Raw genomic sequence first — 25,100 nt, 5'->3', positions numbered from 1 at the left:
CGTTCGGGAAGCTCCAGGTCCAATAATCGCAAATATATCATTTAGTCCAAATTTCCGCAGTGTCTCAAAACGAAAGAATTTACGGCACAGAACAGTTGTCACCAAGTATAGGCCACATGAATAAGCTCAGAGTCACTCAGAGCGCAATGGGCTATGCTCGGAGTTTCTCTGCGTGATCGTATCAGAAATGAGGAGATCCGCAGAAGAACCAGAGTGACCGACATAACCCGAAGAATTGCGAAACTGAAGTAGCATGAGACATATCATGTAGGACAGATGGCCATTGGGGCAGGGGGACCGCGGACCGGAAGATGTAGAAGACCTCCAGCAAGGTGGACTGACGATCTGATTAAGATCGCTGGAAGGCGTTGGATACGTGCAGCACAGGACCGATCGTCGTGGAGATTTTTGGGGGAGGCCTTTGTGCAGCAATATACGTCTTCCGGGCTGAATGATGATGATGATTATAATACAGGAGTAGGTATTTGCGTATGGGAGTAAATCGCCGCAGCTCATATCGAAAGAGTCGCAGGTTGCCGACCCCTGGTCCATATACTTGAGCCGTACTACAAAAACAGACGTCATGTAGTGTCGTAATTGACATAACAAATATCTTTTTATTCAAAACTAGTTATTACTCCCGACTTCGTTTGCGTGGAAGGGAACTTTTTTCGATTAAAATAAATAAAACTTCGAAAATAAAAATGGCCTACGTTACTCCTCAGAACATTAGCTATCTGCGAGTGAAAGTTTCGTCAAAGTCGGTGCGGTCGTTTCAGACTTTAATAAGAACAAACAGATAGGCAGAGTCAAAAAATTATCTTTTGATGTAATTACCGTATCTACATTAATATACATATAGTGAAAAGCTGTTAATTTGAATTTTCTTCTTTCTTTTCAATGGCAACTAAATGCACTTTCCCCAGAAAGTAGCGATGACTTTCGGACATCAGTTGCATTTTGTAGCTCTTTCTTTGGGTAGGATGATGAGTACAAAGGACAGGACAGTAGGTGAGCCATAGTCTAGGATGGCGCTCCACAGTAGCAAGCCTCCCTTGAAGTGACACCCCATTTTACCAAGTTATATCTGTAGTAGCCCATTTGTGTTCGCAGTTTTTTAAGCGATAAAGTCAAAGTCGACTTATGAAAGTCTAACCTTTTCTTCCCTCCATCCATCTATTCGTTACTTTGGACTTTATTTAACCAGCCGAACACCTGCCCCCAGGTACCCCACCTGCATGAAAATTTGTAATTACTAACTGACAATTCAATTTTATTTGTTTATATAGATTTGTATTTAAATTTATAGTTCTGTTATTGTACAATTGTCTGTTACTTGACATTAAAATAGTCGTTTAAAAAAATCACCGTTCTCCGAGTATTTTTCTTGTTTCACTATATACCAGCTACTCGTCCCGGCTTCGCACGGGTGTACATATATTATATATATAAACCTTCCTCTTGAATCACTCTATCTATTAAAAAAAACAGATTCAAAATCCGTTGCGTAGTTTTAAAATTTTAAGCATACATAGGGACGGACAGACAGCGACAGCGACTTTGTTTTATACTATGTAATGATTTATAAAATAATATGTATTTTATTTATTGAATATCAGGCCACATCTAGTCTTCTCATAATGCTTGTACCCATCAGACACTCATTCCGAAACTGAGAATTTTCTACTACACAGTGAGTGTTTCATATTAATTATTAAATCGACTCTTTAAATATGAAATAGTCGAAATTTTTCGTTGTTTTTAAACGCAATATGAAGTGAATTAATTTTAACTTTTCAATATGAATTCCTAACGAATTGTTTAAGTTTTATTACATCGTCAGCTCTAAATATTTTGATATCTGTGTGGTATTTAATTTTAACAATATTGAACATTGTTCCTAACATACTCTGCTCTATTTTGTTTATTTATTTAATAAAGGTAGGTACATTTATTTTTAAACAAAGACCCGCCTGCACTGTAGAATAATTCGTTGGGAAGATGTAGCTCATTCTTCTTAATAATAATACTTACTTACCTAGATACATTTATACACATAAATACATATCTAAATATATATAACTCAAAGGTGACTGACTGAGATAGTGATCTATCAACGCCTAGCCCAAACCACTGGACGGATCGAGCTGAAATTTGACATGCAGGTAGATGTTATGACGTAGGCATTCGCTAAGAAAGGATTTTGATTAATTCTACCCCCAAGGGGATGGAAGTTTGTATGAAACTTTGTCAATTTTAAACCGATCGGGAGACTTTGCATGCATAAAGCTACTATGACGTAGACATCCCTATAGAAAGGATTTTGATAAATTCCATAAAGCTACCTTCTTGAATAATTTTATTTATTAATTAAAAAAACGTTCAAAATTCGTTGCGTAGTTTTAAAGATTTAAGCATACATAGGGACAGACAGCGACAGCGACTTTGTTTTATACTATGTAAGGATTTATACAACTTTTTTATTTTACGTAGGTGGCAAACAAACATACAAAGGATAGGTATTTTGATAAATTCCATCCCTAAGGAAATAAATTAACGCGAGCGAAGCCGCGGGCAAAAGCTAGTTTATACATATAATATAATGATATTTAACAATAATTTATTTAGAACTAGCTACTCGCCCCGGCTTCGCACGGGTGTACATGTATTATATATATAAACTATCCTCTTGAAGTACTCTATCTATTACAAAAAAATGCTACAAAATCCGTTTCATTGTTTAAAAATTTAAGCATACATAGGGACAGACAGCGACAGCGACTTTGTTTTATACTATGTAATGATTTGTTGTATTCTTTCAAAATTTTAAAAAAGCATTATTATAAATTAGTACTGGTCTGCTCAAATCTGAATCTTTCCCCGTAATAATTGATAGCTCTATTTTAAACAAATTTACTCTATATGGTATTTCTCGTATTATAAATAATTTTTAATACAATTTTATGTTCATTATTAATATTATTATAATTATTACTCTTGTTTTATCGCTTGAAGACACGGCAAACTTAGACAAAGTGCTTGACAAAGATTTGCCGATTTTACCAAATGGGAGAGAAAACGGCACTACACGTCCTATAGGATAGAATAGAATAGAATAGAAAATCATTTATTCAAATAAACTTACATTGAAGCACTTTTGAATAGTCATCACATTTTTTTTATCTACCGCTCATTCGGAAAGCTGTCTCATCACAAGAAGAACGAGCAAGAAACTTGCGTGTTGCGTTCTATGTGATTGTAGGCCACTCATGCATAAACAAAATATTTCCTTTGGAAAGTACACACTGTTTAAAATATTTTTTGTATGTTGTATAAATATTAAAAAAAAAACATTATAAAACGTAGTTCTCCTATGTGTCAATAGAAAGAGCCTTTGATTTTAATGCATGATAAAGTAAAATGTATAAAAAGAATCAGCAAATACATACAGGAGGACACACACTAGGAGGAGGTAAAAACTATCGCTCCTAAGGATATCCTTCAATTCTTGTTCCTGTCGGGTCTAGAAATAGAAATAGAAGTAATCTTTATTCAAATAAACTCATTACAAGCACTTTTGAATAGTCATATTTTTTATTCTACCACTCATCAGAACGCAGGTTCATTACAAGAATGAATTTGTATTCATGAGTATGATTGTTTGTATCGGTCTGGGTGTTTTCTATGTACAATATGTAATGTAAATATATATTTACGAAAAAAATATCTATGGTCGCGGGTTCGATTCCTCGCACGACACAAACATTTGTATTCATGAGTATGATTGTTTGTATCGGTCTGGGTGTTTTCTATGTACAATATGTAATGTAAATATTTATGAAAAAAAATATCTATGTACTTGTATTAGTTATCTAGTACCCGTAACACAAGCTTTAGCTAGCTTAACTTGGAACTAGACTGGCGCTGTGTGAAATGTCTTGATTATTATTATTATGTTTATTACGATGTAATAAACATCATCATAATCGGATCGTAATCGTATCGTCATAGTCAGATTTATTAGTCAGCGCGGAGTTGGTATGATATAAATATAGCCCCCAAACGAGATTGCAATTAATTACACGTATTACTTAGAAACGAGCCCTTACTATAATATAGCTGATGCTGGGCCATTAAACTATCGGAACAAGTAACAATACATATAAACTACAATAATAATAGTCTTTGGACAATCGGTTCTGTAGTTTTGGCGTGATAGACAGAGTAACTTTTCTATTTATAATATTAGTAAGAATAAGGATTTTACTGATTTATTTAAAAATAACATAAGAATGTATTTGCAAGTTTTGTGTTATTTTTATTAATAACTATAAATATTAATATTAATTAATTAATATAGATATTTAAATATATTTGTGGGTATTCGTAATGGAATGACATAATTTTATATTAAATTGAATATGATTTAATTTGAATATTTGCATACCTCGAAGGGGTGCTGCATGTCATGTACATTTATTAGTTAATAAGATCTGAAACTACCATGTAGCAAGCAAATAAATAAATTATTAAATTATAAATTATTAAGTAAATTAATTACTGTTCGACAATAACAGGTTAGCTATATGTGCCCTATAAGATAGACTATATATATATATATAGTTAATTGATGCTAAAGTTAGTGCATGTATATACTTATAAAATACTTTAACACAGCGACTTTCAGACTATTTTTTGTCAGTTCTTCTCATCTCGAAATCATTCCTCCTGTGCTTGCTTGTAGGGACTGGTCTGTTCTAATCACTATGACTGATTTCCTCTTATTAATTGTTTAACCAGTTGATGTGTATTAAATTTTTTTTCTATTTGATTATTTAATTTTATTTAATTGAAGAAAGCTGAACACAAACTACCGATTGGCACTAAAATCAGTAGTTTATATTCACACACTTAAACTTAAATTGTAAAGTAAGAATAGAATTATTTAAAAGAGCAATACACAAGTTCCTTGCTCGTTCTTCTTGTGATGAGACAGCTTTCCGAATGAGCGGTAGATTAAAAAAAATGTGATGACTATTCAAAAGTACTTCAATGTAAGTTTATTTGAATAAATGATTTTCTATTCTATTCCGAACTGACCGTAGATTTAACATATCATAAGAGTCTATAATAGACCTACATGAATAAAGATATTTTGAATTCTGAAGTGTGCTATAAAAGTGACTAAGTTTTAGTGTAAAATATATTTTGATTGCACTTGACTGAGAGGAAGACAACTTATATTTATACCTCTTACGGTATTCTAAATACCGGTTTATATCTGGTTAAATAATATTATGTATATCCACATTATCAACAGTAACCTCTAAACTACGGACTAAGATAAGTATTATTATGAGATATCTCAAAATAGTTTATTACAAAGTCAATCTTTGCAACTGTTTCTCTGAATCTAAGTAAAAGAAACTGTAATAATAATAATAATAATAATCTCAGAACTTATTACATTAGAAAATATCTCGACCTGGCTCACGAGGTGACCGAAATGTGGGGGGTGGTGTCCACCGAAATCATTCCAATCGTTATATCGGTGAACGTTCTTATCCCAAACAGTCTGGAACAACATCTCAGACGGTTGGGATTCCGAGGCGGCTCACTCCTGGCTCACTCTCAAAGATGCAGAAGGCGGTGCTCGCATTGTACGCCGGTTTCTCTCCCTGGGGCCCTGAACCCCGGCCGACTGTGCTTCTGCCGGGGGTAAGTTGCCAACTCCTCTCTTTAAGAGGGGAGATGAGATTTCTTTTGGAAATATAAAAAATAATAATCTCAGGACAATTCACACAGCGCCATCTAGACCCAAGTTAAGCTAACTAAAGCTTGTCTTATGGATACTAGATAACTGATATAAATACATTTTTCGTAAATACATACATACATATTATACATAGAAAATACCATCATACCAATGAATACAAATGTGCCGTGCATGGAATCGAACCCGAGCCCATCGGAAGTAAGGCGGTGTGCTAAACCGCTAGACCACCGAGGCCGTCTAACAATAATAATAACACTAGACAATTCACACAGCGCCATCTAGTCCCGAGCTAAACAGAGCTTGTGTTATAGGTAGACAACTCATAGAAATACTCAAATATAGGTTTTGTAGAAATCACTCAGAGCGATACAACCATAATCATGAATGGAAATTTTTGCACCGTGCGAGGAATCGATTCCGTGACCATCAGAAGTGAAGCAGTGTGTGAAACAGCTAGACCACTGTCCTAGAGACAGTCAATTCTAGAAGTCAATGCTGTCACTTATATATATATAATAATAAAATACTTATGGTGCACGTGCAGGCACCTTTTTAGAATTAAGCGGCCGATGTGAAGAGGGTCGCAGTGGCCCAATTAATTTAACATCAGACTATAATCATAAACAAAAGAGTATATAAGCATTTCAAATAATAATAACATAATTCTCAACAATCATAATCATAACAATATTCTCACCGTTGCTTCTCAATTTATATATTCAAATATTCTATATGTTCATAAAAATCTTGACTTATTTCCAAAAAACAGCAATATTCATAATATTAATACTAGATTTAAAGACAAACTTGCTGTCCCCAAGTATCGTTTAGAAAAAGTCAATAGGTCTTTTATGGGAATAGGTATAAAAATTTACAATAAGATACCAAAGGATATATTGGAATTACCCTTAAATAAATTCAAAACATCATATTTACTGAGCAAGCCCTATTACTCACTAAACGATTGAATGACGAGCGTGCAATAGTTTTCATGTTCGGGATTTTCATTTAATGTTAGACATAGACACCTATATAAATACCTATGCATTGTAAATAAACTGGCTTTAAAAAAAAAAGTTAATCAATTGAGTTTCTTGCCAGTTCTTCTCAATTGGATCTATATACCGAACTGGACGGTAGGGAAAAAAAATGTAATGTAAAAACTTGACGTTCATAAGCGGCTAAAATGTCCTACATGAATAAATAATTTTTTAATTTGAATTTGAATAAATGTTAGCAATCAATAAGATAGCATAATAAAAAAAAATAGTATTCTGCACCCCTCTATATAAACTACTAGCTACTCGCGCAACGGCTTCGCACGGGTGTACATGTATTATATATATAAACCTTCCTCTTGAATCACTCTATCTATTAAAAACACCGCTTCAAAGTCCGTTGCGTAGTTTTAAAGATTTAAGCATACATAGGGACGGACAGACAGCGACAGTGACTTCGTTTTACACTATGTAATGATGATGATGAGTGTGCGAAATTTCATATTCCCTCGTTCGTGCAATTTTCTTCATAAGGGATACAAAGTTTTTTCTTCACATATTAATATACAGATGTCAATTTTTTTTATCAATGTGCGTAATTACATACTCCTCCTTCCGCGTCAATTTCTTTAAAAGTGATACAAAGTTTTTGCTTCACGTATGGATGTAATTTTTTATAACAGTGCGAAATTTTCTACGTCTCCATCTACGTAATTTTATTAAAAAAGGATACAACTCTTTGCTTCACGTATTAATTAATATATGTAGACGTAATTTTTTTTATCACTATTCCTACTCCCTAAATCCCTACATCTCTGGTTTAGTGGCCTTCTCTTAATAAATAGTTCACGTAAATGTTCCCCACTCTTAATTCCCGTTAGATTGAATAGCGTAAGATTTCTCACGTGGCCCGCGTATAAACTGTATCAGGGCGATACTCGTCGAATACACAAGTAGACGAACTTGAAGCTTCGCCGACAGTTTCTGCTGAAATGAGCAAAAATACAACGTTATTCTATAGCGATTTATTCGTTTGTTCTCCTAAACATAGCTGATCAAGCTTAAGATGATTTTCAAAAACTGTACGAGTTACCATTCCCATCTTAATACATTATTACACTAATAAAAGCTTATGCAATAACAAAGTGATTTTACCTAAATGTCGTTTAACTAAAGTTAGTAATTCGTTTTACAACAAAATACCAGAGTCTGTTATAAATCTGCCAGAAAAAAGATTTAAATGTCATATAAAATACTTCCTTTGCAAAAAAGCTTACTCTAAAATTGAAGGGTTCGTTACTGATAATAATGTTTTTATAAAAAAACTTAAAATCCATAGCACTGATAATATCGTCTGATTGCACTAAAAATGAGTGTGTAGCGGTTTCTATGTTGATAATCGCATGCCTCTTACTTGTTATTGTGTAATTATTTATATTAAAAAAAAAAGGTATTCAAAAGAGCAACACACAAGTTTCTTGCTCATTCTTCTTGTGATGAATATGCATTTCGAATGAGTGGTAGAATCAAAATATGACTATTAAAAAATGCTTGTAATGAGTTTATTTGAATAAAGATTATTTCTATTTCTATTTATTTTATATTATCAGCCATGTTGCCAACAAGAAATTTTATATAGGCCTTATAATCTTATTCTAATCATTGTTGTGTGTTATAGTGTATATGTATGTCTGTATGTAAATATATTTTACTAACCTCTCAATGAGTGAAAGGGTCCTCCATTTGGCTCCAACGGTTTTTGTAATTTGCTTCTTCTATCTAGTCTTCATTTGCTATTTTACAAATATCGTCTCCAAAGGAGATGTGGCTACATCTCCTTTGGATTTGTATGTATGTGGATACATTCTTAATACTTAGGGGTGCAAATAGTTGTCAATAATTATCTTTCTTTCTCTCTATTATGATACCGAGTCATTATGAATTTGACTAAGGTAGACGTACAAAATCGTGCCTTTATTGGAATATTTGGGATGCGATGCAGCTATATAACATGTGTTTTAGTTGAAGAATATGATCAGATCGAGAATTTACAAGTTATGTAGGTATGACTTTTAGTCTTATGAAATGGCAATGCATCTACTCGTATATCTCTGCTCCGCTCCGCATCTATACCTCTGCTTTGCTCCGCATCTATACCTCTGCTCTGCTCTGCATCTATACCTCTTATATATCTCTTCTGCTCATGTATATGGCCGTTACCACTTACCATCTGGTAGCCCCTCATATGGTTTTCTTTTTCAGTTAAATTAAAAAGTTACTATAATATATTAGGATATTTATTTTTATATTTTTTTAATTAGGTTTTATATTTCGGAAGTCCGTTTAATTACTTAATAGATTGATATTGGTTTGTTTAATTCCGTTGCCATTATTATGTGTGAGACTACAAACATTCAGTGTGGAAACCTGATCACCGTTGCTGGAAGCGTTCTGACCTTCTCTATTGGTGATCAAATTCCGACTCATATTGAATTTTTTTTTATTTTTTATGGATGATAATGGAATGGTGCACCTGAGCTAACGGTATACGCTGGCGGTGCAACACGAGGTCTGGTCAGTCAGGTCAGGTACTTCGGTCGTCCTCTGTTTCTTGTTTCACGTCCCAAGTTTCTTGCTTCTTCTTCTTGGGTTGAGTAGTATTGTATAATAATAAAAATATTTACACACAGACAAAATTGTAATTTTTTTTATAGTAATAAAAAAATTACAACTATTGTAATCGGACATATTTGTATAAAAATAGATAACATTGTGAGGAGAAGACGTTTATTATCTAAGTTCTTATCATAGTCATTATAATACCATTATAAATTATATTGGAATGTATGATTGTATGACTTGATTTTTTTTAAATAAAGGAGAGTGTTAGTTTAGGATAGGATACGTCTAATAATTTCACTCTCTTACATATATTTCATGCTATCTGATAGAGAAGTTAAAATATATGTATTTTAGAAGTTTTTATAGAAATAGAAATGATCTTTATTCAAATAAACTCATTACAAGCACTTTTGAATAGTCATATTTTGATTCTACCACTCATTCGGAATGCAGATTCATCACAAGAAGAATGAGCAGAATGAATTATAAAAAAGAACACATAAAAAACACCCATACCGATACCTATAACAGACCTATCATGAAGATATCTGTATATTTTCTTCATATATATTCTGTCTGTATTTTATCTTCAGATATATTCTGAGAAATAAATTTAATCATTACTTGTGTTTCCTATTTTCGTTCTTATACATTATTGATTTTTTTCTTATAATGCTTTAGAGTTTGTAAGACAGATTTCTGCATAAGCAAAGCCAGGGGCATCTGTTAGGTTTACTTATCATATATTATATACCCATTTATGTGTGTCAGTGATATTTTTACTCTAATACGTACCAGTTATATTTGAGTAACAAAATATTATTATTACTATATAAATAACTACTTCTTTTCCCCTTGCGGTTGAGTTCACGGACCGCCATTTATTACGGTGTTTATATATAGATAAAAAAGGTAAGTTATATACTAGTTGTTTATCGCGGTTTCGTCTGCGTGGAGCTAGTTACCACAAGTTGCCTTCAGAATGCCATTGAGATTCTTTTTGGATACTACTTTAGAAAATGGAATCGAATCAAAATATCTTTATTCATATAGGTTTATTACAGACTCTTCTAATAGCCCAAGTTTAGCGTAAATTTGAAGTGCTTTCGAGTTAGAACTGACAAAAATTCTTTCCAAATGAACTGTCCATGATTACAAATATCTTGATAGTTATTGGACAGGCAGGTCGTGTTCGGTACCAAGTACAATAAGGTACGGAAACAAAATGTCTATATTCATGTGGGTTTATTATAGACTCTTATGATATGTCAAATCTACCGACAGTTCGGAGTGCTTTCGAGCTAAGAAGAACAGTCATGAAACTCAGTTGCTATTCTTTCCAAACGAGGTACATGATTACAAAAATACAGATAAGTTTTTAAATTCAATTAAGGCGAGTGACCACCAACATATGCTAAACTCTTATATCCTTCGCTTCGCTATCTGCTGCTTTTCCCCATAACAAAATACCATATATTTTGTTATGGGGAAAAGCAGCGGATATAAATACAATATTTATTTTACAAAAGGGGGCCATTCGCTCCATTTATAGTGTGGGTTCCAGGGAGTCTTTACGTGAGTGCTTTAAGGAATCAAATATCCTCACCGTTGCTTCTCAATACATTTATGAAAATATCATGTATGCCAGAAAGAATATAGACAATTTCAAAAGAGTTAGTGATTGCACTAATAAAAGCTTACGCAACAATAACAAACTGATTTTATCTAAATGTCGTTTAACTAAAGTTAGTAATTCGTTTTACAACAAAATACCAGAGTCTGTTATAAATCTGCCAGAAAAAAGATTTAAATGTCATATGAAATACTTCCTTTGCAAAAAAGCTTACTATAAAATTGAAGAATTCGTTAACGATAATAATGTTTTTATAGAAAAACTTGAAATCCATAGCACTGACAATATTATCTGATTACACTAATAATGAGTGCGTAGCGATTTCTATATTGATTATCGCATGCCTCTTACTTGTTATACTGTAATTATTATGTAAAAAAAAACATCTATTCAAAAGAGCAACACACAAGTTTCTTGCTCCTTCTTCTTGTGATGAATCTGCATTCCGAATGAGTGGCAGAATCAAAATATGACTGTACAAAAGTGCTTGTAATGAGTTTATTTGAATAAAGATTATTTCTATTTCTATTTCAAATCTATAGAAAAATCTCAGGTCTGAAAGTTCTAGAAACTTCTACGTCTCCATATTACGGAGCAGGAATGTTATTTTGTTATATTTTACATCGCAACTTGAAACTACTTAATTAACCGGTGGTAGAATCATAAGTTATACATGTTTAAGAAAAACAGATTCTTTTTTAAATTCATTTAAGGAGAATGTAGTGGCCACCAGCTCATACTAAAGTAACATGTTTTCAAGTATATGAGTTTCCAACCACGATTGTTTAGAGTGATATCTGTCAGTCCGGATCAGTCGTTTAACAAGTATAGATTATGGTCAGTCAAAGGGCATGACTGTTCTGAACTGATGATTAATGGACATTATTTGTGTGGATATAAATGTTGCATAGTTGTAAAGTGATATCAGATTGGTTCTGATCTCACATAACCCTGTATATATTTATTATACACTAGCTGTACCCGCGACTTCGTCCGCGTGGAATAGTGACTTACTAAATAAAGATAGTAAGATATTTTATAAACTAACCCAAAAAAAGCCAAAGAAAAAAGCATCATCGTTTTAGCTTGAAAAATGTCGTAATTCCATACAAACTTTCATCCTCTATTTTATTTTACCTCTTTAAGGGTAACGTTTTTACTAACTTTGAACGTCCTATTTATTTATTTTTATTAATTAACAGCTTAAAAAAGAAGTTTCAAGTTAGTAAGTTGATTTAAAAATGACGATATTTATATACAAATTTTCATCTCTTCTTTCAACCCCTTTTTGACATTAAAAACTAATATAATAAATACTTAGATATTTTTAAAAATACATACATAATATACAATTCAGTTCTGCAAATCATGGACAAACACGCACCATCTCACCTTGTCAAGGTTAAGAGACAACCAGCTCCCTGGTTAACTAGTGGAATACGTATGGCCATGAGAAGACGTGACCGTGCCTTTAGGACTTTCAAAAGGGACCGTTGTGAAGAGAACTGGGGTACTTTCAAAATTGCTCGGAACCGCTGTAACTATATGGTAAGAGCTGCCAAACGCCGATATATCCACACGAATATTAAAAATTCCTCTTCGGCCAATACATGGAAGTTTCTCAAGTCACTTGGGCTGTGCAAACAGTCTAATGATTTTCCTTCAGTAGTGTCATTAAACGACTTAAACAAGCATTTTTCCTCAGTTACCACCTTGTGTGAAGTTCAAAAATCAACTACATTAGCCGAGATTACTTCGTGGCCTAAACTTCCTATAGAGGAATTTTTATTTTCACCGGTTACTGATGATGAAGTCCTCAAGATAATATCCTCTATCAAATCCAATAGTATTGGTTTTGATGATGTGAGTAGGATTATGATTATTCTCTTACTTGAACATTTGCTTCCTATCATTACTCACATCATCAATTTCTCTTTACTTACTTCCGAGTTTCCCACATCCTGGCTCAAAGCTTTTGTTCTCCCTCTTCCAAAAATATCGTCACCACAACTTTTTAAAGACTTTAGGCCTATCTCTATTTTGCCTTTCCTCTCCAAAATACTCGAAGCTGTAGTCCACCGGCAATTATCTGGCTTTATCTCCATAAACAAACTATTAAGCACCTATCAATCAGGTTTTCGCCCTGGACACAGCACTACTACTGCTCTATTGAAAGTCACTGAGGATGTAAGGGATGGAATGGAGCAATCTAAATTAACTGTTATTGTATTAGTCGACTTTTCCAATGCTTTTAACACTGTTGACCATGATATCTTACTCGCTATCCTTTCTCATCTTAGGATTTCATCATCAGTTGTTAAATGGTTTGCCTCCTATCTTCGTGGACGTCAGCAGGCGATTCGTGTCAATCAGTCACTATCGGATTGGTGCGATCTTGTCGCTGGAGTTCCCCAAGGCGGTATTTTATCTCCATTACTTTTCTCTATCTTTATTGATTTCATTACTAAAAATCTTAAATGCTCTTACCATTTGTACGCGGATGATCTTCAGTTATATTCTCAAGCTGTTGTGTCTGACCTTAGTGTTGCCATAGACCTCCTGAATATTGATCTTGAACATATTCGTAATTGGTCTTCGAGGTTTGGAGTGTCCGTTAACCCATCTAAGTGTCAGGCAATAGTTCTAGGAAGCAATCAACAACTCAACAAAATTGATACCTCCAATTTACCTCCAGTTCTTTTCAACAATCAACCAATCATATACAGTGCCCTAATCAAGAATCTTGGTTTGCTAATGGACAGCACTCTTAGCTGGAATAACTATGTAGGTGAGATAAGTCGCAAGGTCACTCTTACACTACGTAACTTATACAGACTAAAAAATTTCCTTCCTGTAAGTACCAAAATCCTCCTTGTCCAATCCTTAGTCCTCCCCACCCTTGATTATGCTGATGTGTGCTGTTCTGACATGAACGTTGATCTTCTAAATAAATTGGATCGTCTTCTGAATAATTCTATCCGTTTCATCTTTAATTTGCGTAAATTCGATCATGTCTCTTCTTTTCGTTCTCAGCTTAAATGGCTCCCTATCCGTTATCGTCGTAATATACGTATGCTATGCACACTATATTCAATTCTATACGATCCTAATTATCCTGAATACATTAGTAATAAATTTCATTTCCATGGGGACAACACCAATCGCTCTCTACGAACTTCCAGAAAATTCTTACTTCATATCCCGGCTCATTTATCCGGCTTCATCCATTACTCTTTCGCCGTTCAGGCTATCAAACTCTGGAATGACTTACCTCTTGATATCAAGACCGCCACGAGTAAAATTTCGTTTAAACAGAAATTGCGGGAACATTATTTAAATTTGTAACTTTTTTTACTGTCTTTCTACCTTTTACACATCTTTCTGTTATTTCCCTATTGCTCTCTCTATATTTATATATATATATTTTCTTACTTTCAACTTGAGGCTCTACTTATAATTTGATTATCAGATAATTATGTATTTATTTATATATTTATGTTTATATTTATACATTTATTTATGTATGTTTATTATTATTATTAATTTTTATTGAAATTTACATTTAAAATATTTTGCTTTATATTTATATATATATATATTTTTTTTTTAACATTACTCATTTATATTAGTGCACCGCCAACAATCTTTCTCTGCACCACTCATGGTTGACTGGTAGATAACGCCGCATGGTGTTAAGTCCGCCATATGTACACATTGTTTTTGTGCATTAAAGTTAAATAAATAAATAAAAATAAAACAGCTAGACTTATACAAACAATCAAACTCATATTTGTACCATGCGGGGAATCGAACCCATAAGGGCCGTCAATATGTATATATGCAATTCGCTGATATATTTCTCTACTCTGTTTGTTTCATTTAAATTTACAGAGTTCGCAATGTATCTATTGCTTGTGACTGTTGTAATATTCTCAAGTTGGATTTACGTAAGATGGCGACACGTGAAGGGATTCTGGGCTCGCCGGAATGTACCACATCATCCCCCGCATCCCATTCTTGGAGGGCTCACGTTCCTGCAAAGAGAGAACCCTGTAAGTTTAAATTAGAATTAATATTCTCACATTAATTTAAATTTGTAATGTATCTGATTCTGGAACTAGATACTGTGTAAACGGTACTACTACCATTGAGGGGAAGAATAGAATAGAAAATCATTTATTAAAATAAACTTAATTTAAGCACTTTTGAATAGTCAACATTTTTTTAAATCTACCGCTTATTCGGAAAGCAGTCTCATCACAAGAAGAATAAGAAAGAAACTTGTGTGTTGCTCTTTTAAACAAAAGAAATGGGGTTAGTAATGTGGAATGACCAATTGAATAGAGCTCAGGTTGACAGTACTAATACAAATAAATAAAAAATATTATTTATTTATTTAAATTTAACGCACTCACTTCAAAAAGTACCGGTACATTTGGCGGACTTAACACCATGCGGTATTTTCTATCAGTCAACCATAGTTAGTGCTGTGATATTGATTAGTGATTATTATATTGTAATTTAGTTTTTATCGATTCATTACTCATAAATTTTGTTTTATTAGGACAAATAAGGAATACATTTTCTCTAGACCATTCTGAAGATTTATCCAAATTCCTATTTAGATTTTGAGCAGCACCAGCAGTGGAGCAAGAAAGAAAGAAAGAAAGAAAGAAAAGTGGAGCATTCAGAAATAATAATCTGGATGTTATCAGTATTACAATGAAATCTAACACAGCTTATAGCATTTTCAATTGCTAGCGCAATAAATAAGTATAAAATAAAAATAGTTTGATATATTTAATAGTCAAATAAGAATTTATACTACATCCATACAATAATTGGTGGAGCCGTGAACGAGAATTCTCTCCGACAGTCTAACTAATATACAAACGTGTCGCCTGAATAACTAATTAATAGTTTAATGCAGTTTCGTGCAACGAGAACAGATAATATGCACACAACACAAGAATATAGAAATAGAAATAATATTTATTCAAATAAACTTAATATAAGTATTATTTAAATTATTAACCGGGTCTTAACACGAATATTTTATGGCAAATAAAGGTATTTACCTCTCTCGACGGTTCGACTAGGTTGCACTAGCCGTGGTCACGAGCTGACTGGAGTGTTAAGACCCCGTTAATAATTTAAATAATGTATATTAATATAAGTACTTTTGAATAGCCATATTTTCTTATTCTAACACTCGTTCGGAACGCAGAATTCTCACAAGAAGAATAAGCAAGAAACTTCAATACTGCTTTTTTGAAAAAATGACTTTTTAAATAAATACACATTAACAAGTGGACACATCTGAGTAACAAGACACGAGTACCACCAATAGACACGAGTAGTAATTTGGACCTCAACTCAAATCTAAGGGGCTGAAACATCGACATGGCATGTAGAGCCTTGTATTACGACGTACTCCTAAATTCAACAGCTCACCACATAAGCGTATTGTAGAATGCAAGGACAACACTTGCGACAATCAACATAGAAATCGCTATGCACTCATTCCTTCCTTCACTATATTGCATATTGGCTAGCTGTGGCTACGACTTCATCCGTGTGGAATAGTAACCTTGACCAAATAAAGAAAAAAAATTTGAATAAGTTCATCGTTCTAGCTTCACAAATTTTTTCGACGAATTTCCGACGACGTATAAACTTTCATGCCCTATTTTATTTTACTCCCTTAAGGGTAACACTCTTAAAAAATTAAATATTAACATTTGTACAACCTTTGAATGTCTACTAATATTTGTTTATATTTAATCAACAGACTAAAAAATAAGTAGACTATGTCCTTTCTCAGGATCTAGATTAACAGTTTACCAAATTTAATTTAAATCAGTTCAGTAGTTTAGGCGTGAAAGCGAGAGAGAAGTACAGATATAGTTACTTTCGCATTTTTAATATTAGTAATAAATGTAATCTGATCATAGTCTCATTTCAGACTATATGGATGAGAAAAATGTATAAAGAATTCAAAACTCCATATGTGGGAACTTGGATGTTCTGGCGACCAGCGCTCATAATCAATTCCCCAGAAATTGCACGCAGGATCCTTGTGAAAGATGCCGACGTTTTTCGAAACAGATTTCTAAGCTCTGGGAAATCTGATCCCATCGGTGGACTTAATTTGTTCACGGTTAATGTAAGTTTTATTCTATTGAGTTCGATTCTAGAGGGTAAATATAGAGAATTTTCTTGGTTTACACAAAATGGGTTACTCGTTAGTTAGGGAAGTTAGTTTGCCAATTTTTATGGTATAGAACCTGGTGGTTTCTTTGACCTCATAATTTTGATATGCATTCTATTCGTTATCAATTCTAAGGACTAAGGCATCAGGCCACCGTACTTTGTCATTTAAATACCATATCTTACCCTTAAAAATAGAACATAGATTTAGCATAGATATTTACTTGTTCGGCGGTTGAAGTAAACAGAGAATCCCACGGAAATTACTTTATAGAGTCTTATTTGCCTCATTGTGTTCTTTTACCGATAGTATGACGTGATGATGATGATGATGATGATGATGATGTCTGTTGAAATGAAAGTTTTCTGAAATTGGTTTCTCTTCCAGGAGCCTCTGTGGTCATATTTGCGACGACGTCTGACAGTTGTGTTTACAGCAGCGAAACTGCGAGCTCTTCAGAATCTCATATCAACTAAGACTGAACAATTGAGCATGAGAATCAGGAATGATATATCTCAAAACAAATTTATTGATATCAGAGTAAGTGTTGATTTAGTTATTATTATTGAGAAGTTAAGTGAAGTTTTTGAGGACGTTACAAATATACTTACTTAGTCTATCTAAGTCAAATAAAGCTTACTTGTCGTATTACATATACTACAAGTAAGAAGAAGAAGAAGTACAAAATCTTAAAGGATGTATATTACATTGGAAAGTCCATAAAAAATCATATTAACCCGTAATTACTTCGTATATTTCTTTGTTTATTACTCTTTCAGATCTTGACCAATATTTTGAAAATTTGGTAGCGTCTACGATGAACAATCGCTGTATATTTATTCTTGTTCAATGTTGTACTTAAAAGTAAGAACTAGCTTTGGCTGTGGTACTTTATATGGATAAATTATCACTTAGTATACAAAGAGGTGTCTTTCAACGACAAAGCGTTAGTCTAATTTATGTATATGTATTATTTTTCAGTCATTATATGCTGACTACACTACAGATATAATCGGAGCAGCGGCTTTTGGTGTTAATGGTGAAGCAACACTTACTGGAGAAAGTCCTTTAAGAAGTGTTACAAAAACATTTATGGAATACAATCTGCACAGAGGACTGTCCTGGTCGAGCATTTTCTTCTTTCCAGAATTGGTTGATATATTTAGGTAAGGATGGCGTAGAAATTTGAAGGTTCAAATCAAATCAAATCAAAAATAATTTATTCGTGTAGGACATTTTAAACAATTATCTTAACGTCAACTTTTTTCTAGTTTTTTAGTTGGTGTAATCCATATAACACTAATGTCATCTTCTTTGACTTTGTCTGTAATTTTTCTATCTTATCTATCTAAACCATGTTATGGTTTTATGTCCAATTTGTGTAGGTAATTAATCTTTAGTTTCGTTTTTATTCTTTTCCCTTGAAACTTTCTGTAGAAGAACTAATATTATTATGTCATATTACATGGTCTGATATCTTTCTACTAAAAGTATTTGCAATCGTATCTTACTTAATTTCAATATTTATTCCTTTTTTTTCTTTAGCTATCCCGTTATGCTTTCTGTTTTTCCTTATATTATTTAAGAACGTTCAATCATATAATTTTTTTATGTATATTGAGTTTATCTTAAATTTAGATAATTTAGTTTACTTATTTACTTTCATTAGTAAGTTTTCACTATTTTCCATTTTTTCCTATATTATTTCAGAAAGTTCAATCACGCTACTTGTTCTCGATATTTTGAGTTTGGTTTATCTAAAATTTAGATAATTTACTATTATTTTCATTGATAGGTTTTCGCTATTTCCAAAAAGTTCAACAGAATACTTTAGAAGGATTTTCCGTACAGTAGTGAAAGAAAGAGGTGGATATGAGAACAGCGCTGGTGAAAATAGAGACCTTCTGGATGCTTTACGAAAACTTAAATATGAAGCTGATCAAAAGAACGAAGGTAAGAAAGAAAGAATGAAAATATTTATTGACTACCATAGTATTCATATAACAAATAAACATCAAGACAAACATATATGTACACATACACATTTAATAGTCTATATGCGATCGAGTGTTGTTTGTGCATTGATGGCTCTTTTATTTTAGTTTCATTCTAATATGGTATATTATTTTTGGGTAATTAACGGGTAGTAAATATCCTAAAAATCAGTTTTTTCTTATCCCTATTTAAATACCTTAACTACCTAGATCTGGTTAATAGTATAAATAATGTAAATTGAACACAGAAGTTTATGTATAACAACGAACAGTGATTAGAATAGTTGTTCTTGCAATAGCATATTGTTATGCTGGTGATCACTTTATTCTCCCAAATTCGAATTTAAAAATGAATCTGAATTATTGTAAACATGTATAACATTTATTTGAAAAGAATGCGAGCTGAGTTTCTTGTCAGTTCTTCCCATCTCGAAATCATTCCGAACTGACGGTAGATTTGACATATTATCATAAAAGTCGATCCGGTCAAGATCGCTGGAAGGCATTGGATGCGAGCAGCACAGGACTGATCGTTGTGGAGATCTTTGGGGGAGGCCTTTGTTCAGCAGTGGACGTCTTCCAGGCTGAGATGATGATGACAAAGAATCTGTAATAGACCTACATGAATAAAGTTATTTTAAATTTGAATTTGAATTTCAACTATTGCATGAATGATGCAAACGTTTAATTTACAGAGATAACAGAAGATATGCTAATTGCGCAGGCAGCTATATTCCTTTTCGGTGGATTTGATACAACTGCTGTAACTCTTACGTATCTTACATTAGAACTGGCGTATAATCCTCATGTACAGGTAATAATGACTACTTCTGTATTGTATTCATAATTTAAGATTTGCGCTCTTATCGGTAGAGCTCTCGCCCCCTTCCAAGATCTTCCATCAACATTTTTAGTTGTTGATACGACTCCAACTTTTTTCTTAACCTTAAGCTTGATATAGCTGTAATTTGTCATCCCCTTCTTCTCTTTTCATTTAAATATTATAAAAGATTTTGTTTTACTCAAATTACTCAAATTAGAATATTACGGTATTAGATATGAAGCACTATGCATGATGAAATCCTATCTAAATAATAGAATGCAAGTTGTTGAAATAAATGGTGTAAAGTCTGAGGGAACTAGTATTAAAATGGGTGTTCCTCAGGGCTCTATTCTAGGTCCTTTCTTATTTTTAGTTTACATAAACGATCTTCCTTATATGGTAGAAAAGATAGCTGACATAGTTCTGTTTGCTGATGATACTTCATTAGTATTCAAAGTCAATCGACATATTGATGATATGGACGAAGTAAACGGTTCTCTCTCTTATGTTTTAAAATGGTTTACGGCAAATAATATGCTACTAAATGCAAATAAAACTAAATGTATCAAATTTACTCTCCCCCAATGTAAGGCCGGTAGATTCAAAAATCGTATTGGACAATAAATCTATTAATTTTGTTGACGATACTGTATTTCTAGGTATCACATTAGATTCCAAGTTGCAATGGGGTGCTCATATTACTAAATTGGCGAGTCGACTTAGTTCTGCCGCTTACGCGGTAAGAAGAATTAGACAATTAACAGACGTGGCAACGGCTAAACTTGTCTATTTTAGCTATTTCCATAGCATTATGTCGTATGGTATTTTGTTATGGGGCAAAGCAGCTGATATAAATACAATATTTACTTTACAAAAGAGGGCCATTCGCTCCATTTATGGTATGGGTTCCAGGGAGTCATTGCGAGAGTGTTTTAAGGAATCAAATATCCTCACCGTTGCTTCTCAATACATTTATGAAAATATCATCTATGCCAGAAGGAATATAGACAGTTTCAAAAGAGTTAGTGATTGCACTAATAAAAGCTTACGTAACAATAACAAACTGATTTTACCTAAATGTCGTTTGGCTAAAGTTAGTAATTCGTTTTATGGCAATTGCGTAAGGTTTTACAATAAAATACCAGAGTCTGTTATAAATCTGCCAGAAAAAAGATTTAAATGTCAAATAAAACAGTTCCTTTGCAAAAAAGCTTACTATAAAATTGAAGAATTCGTTAACGATAATAATGTTTTTATAGAAAAACTTTAAATCTATAGCACTGACAATATTATCTGATTACATTAATAATGAGTGCGTAGCGACTTCTATGTTGATTATCGCATGCCTCTTACTTGTTATACTGTAATTATTTATATAAAAAAAAACATCTATTAAAAAGAGCAACACACAAGTTTCTTGCTCATTCTTCTTGTGATGAATCTGCATTCCGAATGAGTGGTAGAATCAAAATATGACTATTCAAAAGTGCTTGTAATGAGTTTATTTGAATAAAGATTATTTCTATTTCTATTTCTATTTCTATTTTACTTGAAAATTAAAAGAAACTCGAATTGGAAAACGTAGAGAAAGACGCCTCGAAGCTAGGTGGGGCGACAATACGTAGGGTTGCGGGTAAAAATTAATAATAAAAATAATAATAATAAGTAAGTTGCCATCTCCTCTCCTTAAGAGGGGACATGAGAATTTTTGTATAATGATGATAATAATAATAATCTCAGGACAATTCACACACCATCTAGGCCCAAGTTAAGCTAGCTAAAGTTTGTGTTATATATATATGGTACCGTACACATAGAAACATAGAAAACACCCAGACCGATACAAACAATCATACTCATGAATACAAAATGTTTGTGCCGTGCGAGGAATCGAACCCGCGACCATCGGTCGTAAAGCGGTGTGCTAGACCACTAGACCACCGAGGTCGTCGATACTGGAAGAGAAGGGTTGAAGATTGTACCCAGATGAGCACCTTGAGAGAGCCCTATGTCCAGCAGTGGGCTGATGACGCTAATAATAACAATAATATCTCAGGACAACACGCCTAAGTTAAGCACAACTTGCGTCATGGTACTAGACACCTCATATATACATATTTTATATAGATACACATAAATAACATACATAGAAAACACACAGATCGACACAAACCATCTTTCTTTATGAGTTCACATCTTTGTTGCATGCGAGGAATCGAACCCGTGACAATAAGTAACACGATGTGCAAAACTGCAAACCACCGAGGCCATTAAATGATAAAAATATCATGCAACAATGAAGAAATCAACATAATGAAAGGCACGACGTATATACAATCGAAAAACATAATAGTAAAACATATAATTAATGTAGTACTTATTCGGAAAGGTTAAACAGATTTTTTAGATTTGTTTTTTACCTATTGTTTTCATTGATTATATTTGCACCGCCTACAGTTTCTCTGCACAGCCTGTGGTTGACTGGTAGAAAATCCCGTAAGGCGTTAAGTCCGCCATATGTACTTTTACCTTGGTATTTTGTGCATTGAAGTTATATAAATAAAATAAATTTATGAACGAGTGATAGATCACAAGAAGAATAAAGGAATACGCGAAAAAACTTACTAATATAATAACTACTTTGACTGATTGTATTTTGTTTATAAATAAAGTTAATTTTCCTGTTCTATTATATATAGGAAAAGCTTTATATCGAGCTTCAAGAAGCTAAGGAAAGAAGTGGCGGTGAAGATTTGGATGCAACCACTCTGACAGAAATAAATTACATGACTGCTGTAATAAAAGGTATGAATATTTTTTATACTATTACAGGCTGACCCCACAAACTCCGTTCCGCCTCAAAATTAAATATGTTAAAGGTTTTTGAAGTTTAGTTACGCAATAAATTTCTGAACACACCCTGTTTGACAGGTATCTGCAGTTTGTATGGGGAAATAAAATTGTTTGTTTTACTATTGCACATGCAATTTCATCATACTTTATCACCGTTTGAACCTCCACGATTCCACGATTATTTCAAGACTAAAATTAGCCAAATCGGTTCAACCATTCTCCTAAATATTAATTATAAATAAAATAAAATAGAAATTATAAACAGACTATATATATATATACTACATATTTACAAATAAATACAATAGAAGACTCTGTTTATAATTTCAAATAACAATATTCACTAAATGCATATAAAATTATATATCATAAATATATAACAGTTATATAAATATAAAATAGAACATTTTAAATGCCATTACAATTTTAAAAGATCTAATTACATTACAAAATATATTGAAGTGTAAAAAATATGTATTTAACAAATTTTTTACACACATATATTTTTTTATATGTAACCAGAATAGAATAGAATAAAAAAAACATTATTTAAATAAATTTACATTAAGCATTCATTAGAAAAACTGTCTTATCACAAAAAGAACGAGAAAGAAACTCGTGTGTTGCTCTTTTAAATAATTCTTGTAAGTTTAGATTTTTATGTGGAAATGTTTGAATACAAAATACCAACTAGCACTAACTGAGAATAATGTATTCTTCTTCAGAAACAATGAGAATATTCCCTTCAATGGGCTGGATGGACAGGATCTCATCGGTAGATTACAGGATTGATGAGAATCTCGTCATTCCAGCTGGCACTCCGGTCTACATCAATGCTGCAGGCATACATCTTGATGATGCATACCATCAGAACCCTGGAAAATTTGATCCTGATAGGTTCATGCCTAAAAATGAATTGAGTGTAACGCCTTTCACTTACTTGCCATTCGGAGAAGGACCAAGAAGTTGTATAGGTGAGAGTCATTCAGCCAGTCAGTTAGACAAACATTCAAATAGTCGTTCAGTCAGTTGATACCACAATAAAGAAACATTACATAGTCATAAAATAAAGTCGCTGTCGCTGTCTGTCCGTCCCCATGTATGCTTAATCTTTAAAACTACGCAACGGATTTTGAAACGGTTCTTTTTATTAGATAGAGTGATTCTAGAGGAAGGTTCATATCTATACATATAAATAAAATTGGAGTGTCTGTTTGTAATATTGATATAACCGTTTTTTCTACATATACCAAAATAATATTTATTACAATTTTTGTCTGTCTGTCTGTTTGTTCCGGCTAATCTCTGAAATGGATGGACCGATTTTGACAGAACTCTTCTTGGCAGGTTGCTGATGTAATAACGAGTAACTTAGGCTACTTTTATTTTAGGAAATTAAAGTTAAATTCCACGTGGACGAAGTCGCGGGAACAGCTAGTACATGTACACCCGTGCGACGCCGGTAGAGAAGTGGCTAGTAAATTATATAGCGATACCTCGTCACATCAAATAATATATACATAATGCTATAGTTTACGCTTAGGGGTGGAATTTATCAAAATCCTTTCTTAGGGGATGCTTACGTCATAGTAGCTGTATGCATGCAAAGTCTCAGCTCGATCGGTTAAAAATTGACAAAGTTTCATACAAAGTTTCATCCCCTATTTTATCCCCTTGGGGGTAGAATTAATCAAAATCCTTTCTTAGCGGATGGCTACATCATAACATGCCAAATTACAGTCCGTTTCAACCCTGCATAATTAACACAGCGCCATCTAGTTCCAAGCTAAGCAGCTTGTGCTATGGGTACTAAACAATTGATACTAATACATATGTAGATGCTTTTTTTTCTGAATACAAAAGTTTGTGCCGTGCGAGGAATCAAACCTGCGATCATCAGAAGCAAAGCCGTTTGCTAGACCACTAGACCCACAAGGCCATCGCATATAGTATAATATAATGTTATATGAAATATATTATAATTTTCAGGTAAGCGTTTCGCTTATAATACAATGCGTCGTACCGTGGCTTCTGTCGTCCTGAACTACAAGCTTATTCCGTTACCAGGGTACAACAGACCTGAAGAGTGCTCTATTGAGAAGAGAGGACTGTTCCTTGCACCAGATCGTCCTCTCTCCATACAGTTTGTACCTAGATCCTGATCTCCATGATAATTAGCATTGTCAGATC

At 33.1% G+C, this 25,100-nt stretch overlaps 1 protein-coding gene across 2 annotated transcripts; it reads left to right on the top strand.

The window, feature by feature from the left end:
• Nucleotides 1-1,645: 1,645 nt before the first annotated feature.
• On the top strand, nt 1,646-25,082 carry LOC131842854 (cytochrome P450 6k1-like). 2 transcript variants are annotated; one of them, XM_059191419.1, is made up of 10 exons: nt 1,646-1,693; nt 14,921-15,081; nt 16,995-17,195; nt 17,628-17,780; nt 18,222-18,406; nt 19,036-19,193; nt 19,930-20,048; nt 22,757-22,862; nt 23,636-23,884; nt 24,900-25,082. In XM_059191419.1, exons 2-10 carry the CDS (start codon nt 14,929-14,931, stop codon nt 25,070-25,072), a joined length of 1,497 nt encoding a protein of 498 aa, XP_059047402.1. In that variant the 5' UTR covers nt 1,646-1,693; nt 14,921-14,928; the 3' UTR covers nt 25,073-25,082. The 2 variants fall into 2 exon arrangements, with proteins under 2 accessions (XP_059047402.1, XP_059047403.1); XM_059191420.1 differs by lacking the exon at nt 16,995-17,195.
• Nucleotides 25,083-25,100: the final 18 nt, after the last annotated feature.

Source organism: Achroia grisella, unplaced genomic scaffold (assembly GCF_030625045.1).
Source record: "Achroia grisella isolate CSIRO2021 unplaced genomic scaffold, CSIRO_AGI_Agris_v1 utg257, whole genome shotgun sequence".
NCBI classification, from domain to species: domain Eukaryota; kingdom Metazoa; phylum Arthropoda; class Insecta; order Lepidoptera; family Pyralidae; genus Achroia; species Achroia grisella.
Note: the sequence above shows the minus strand (reverse complement) of the source record. Positions and strands in the feature narration are given on the sequence as shown.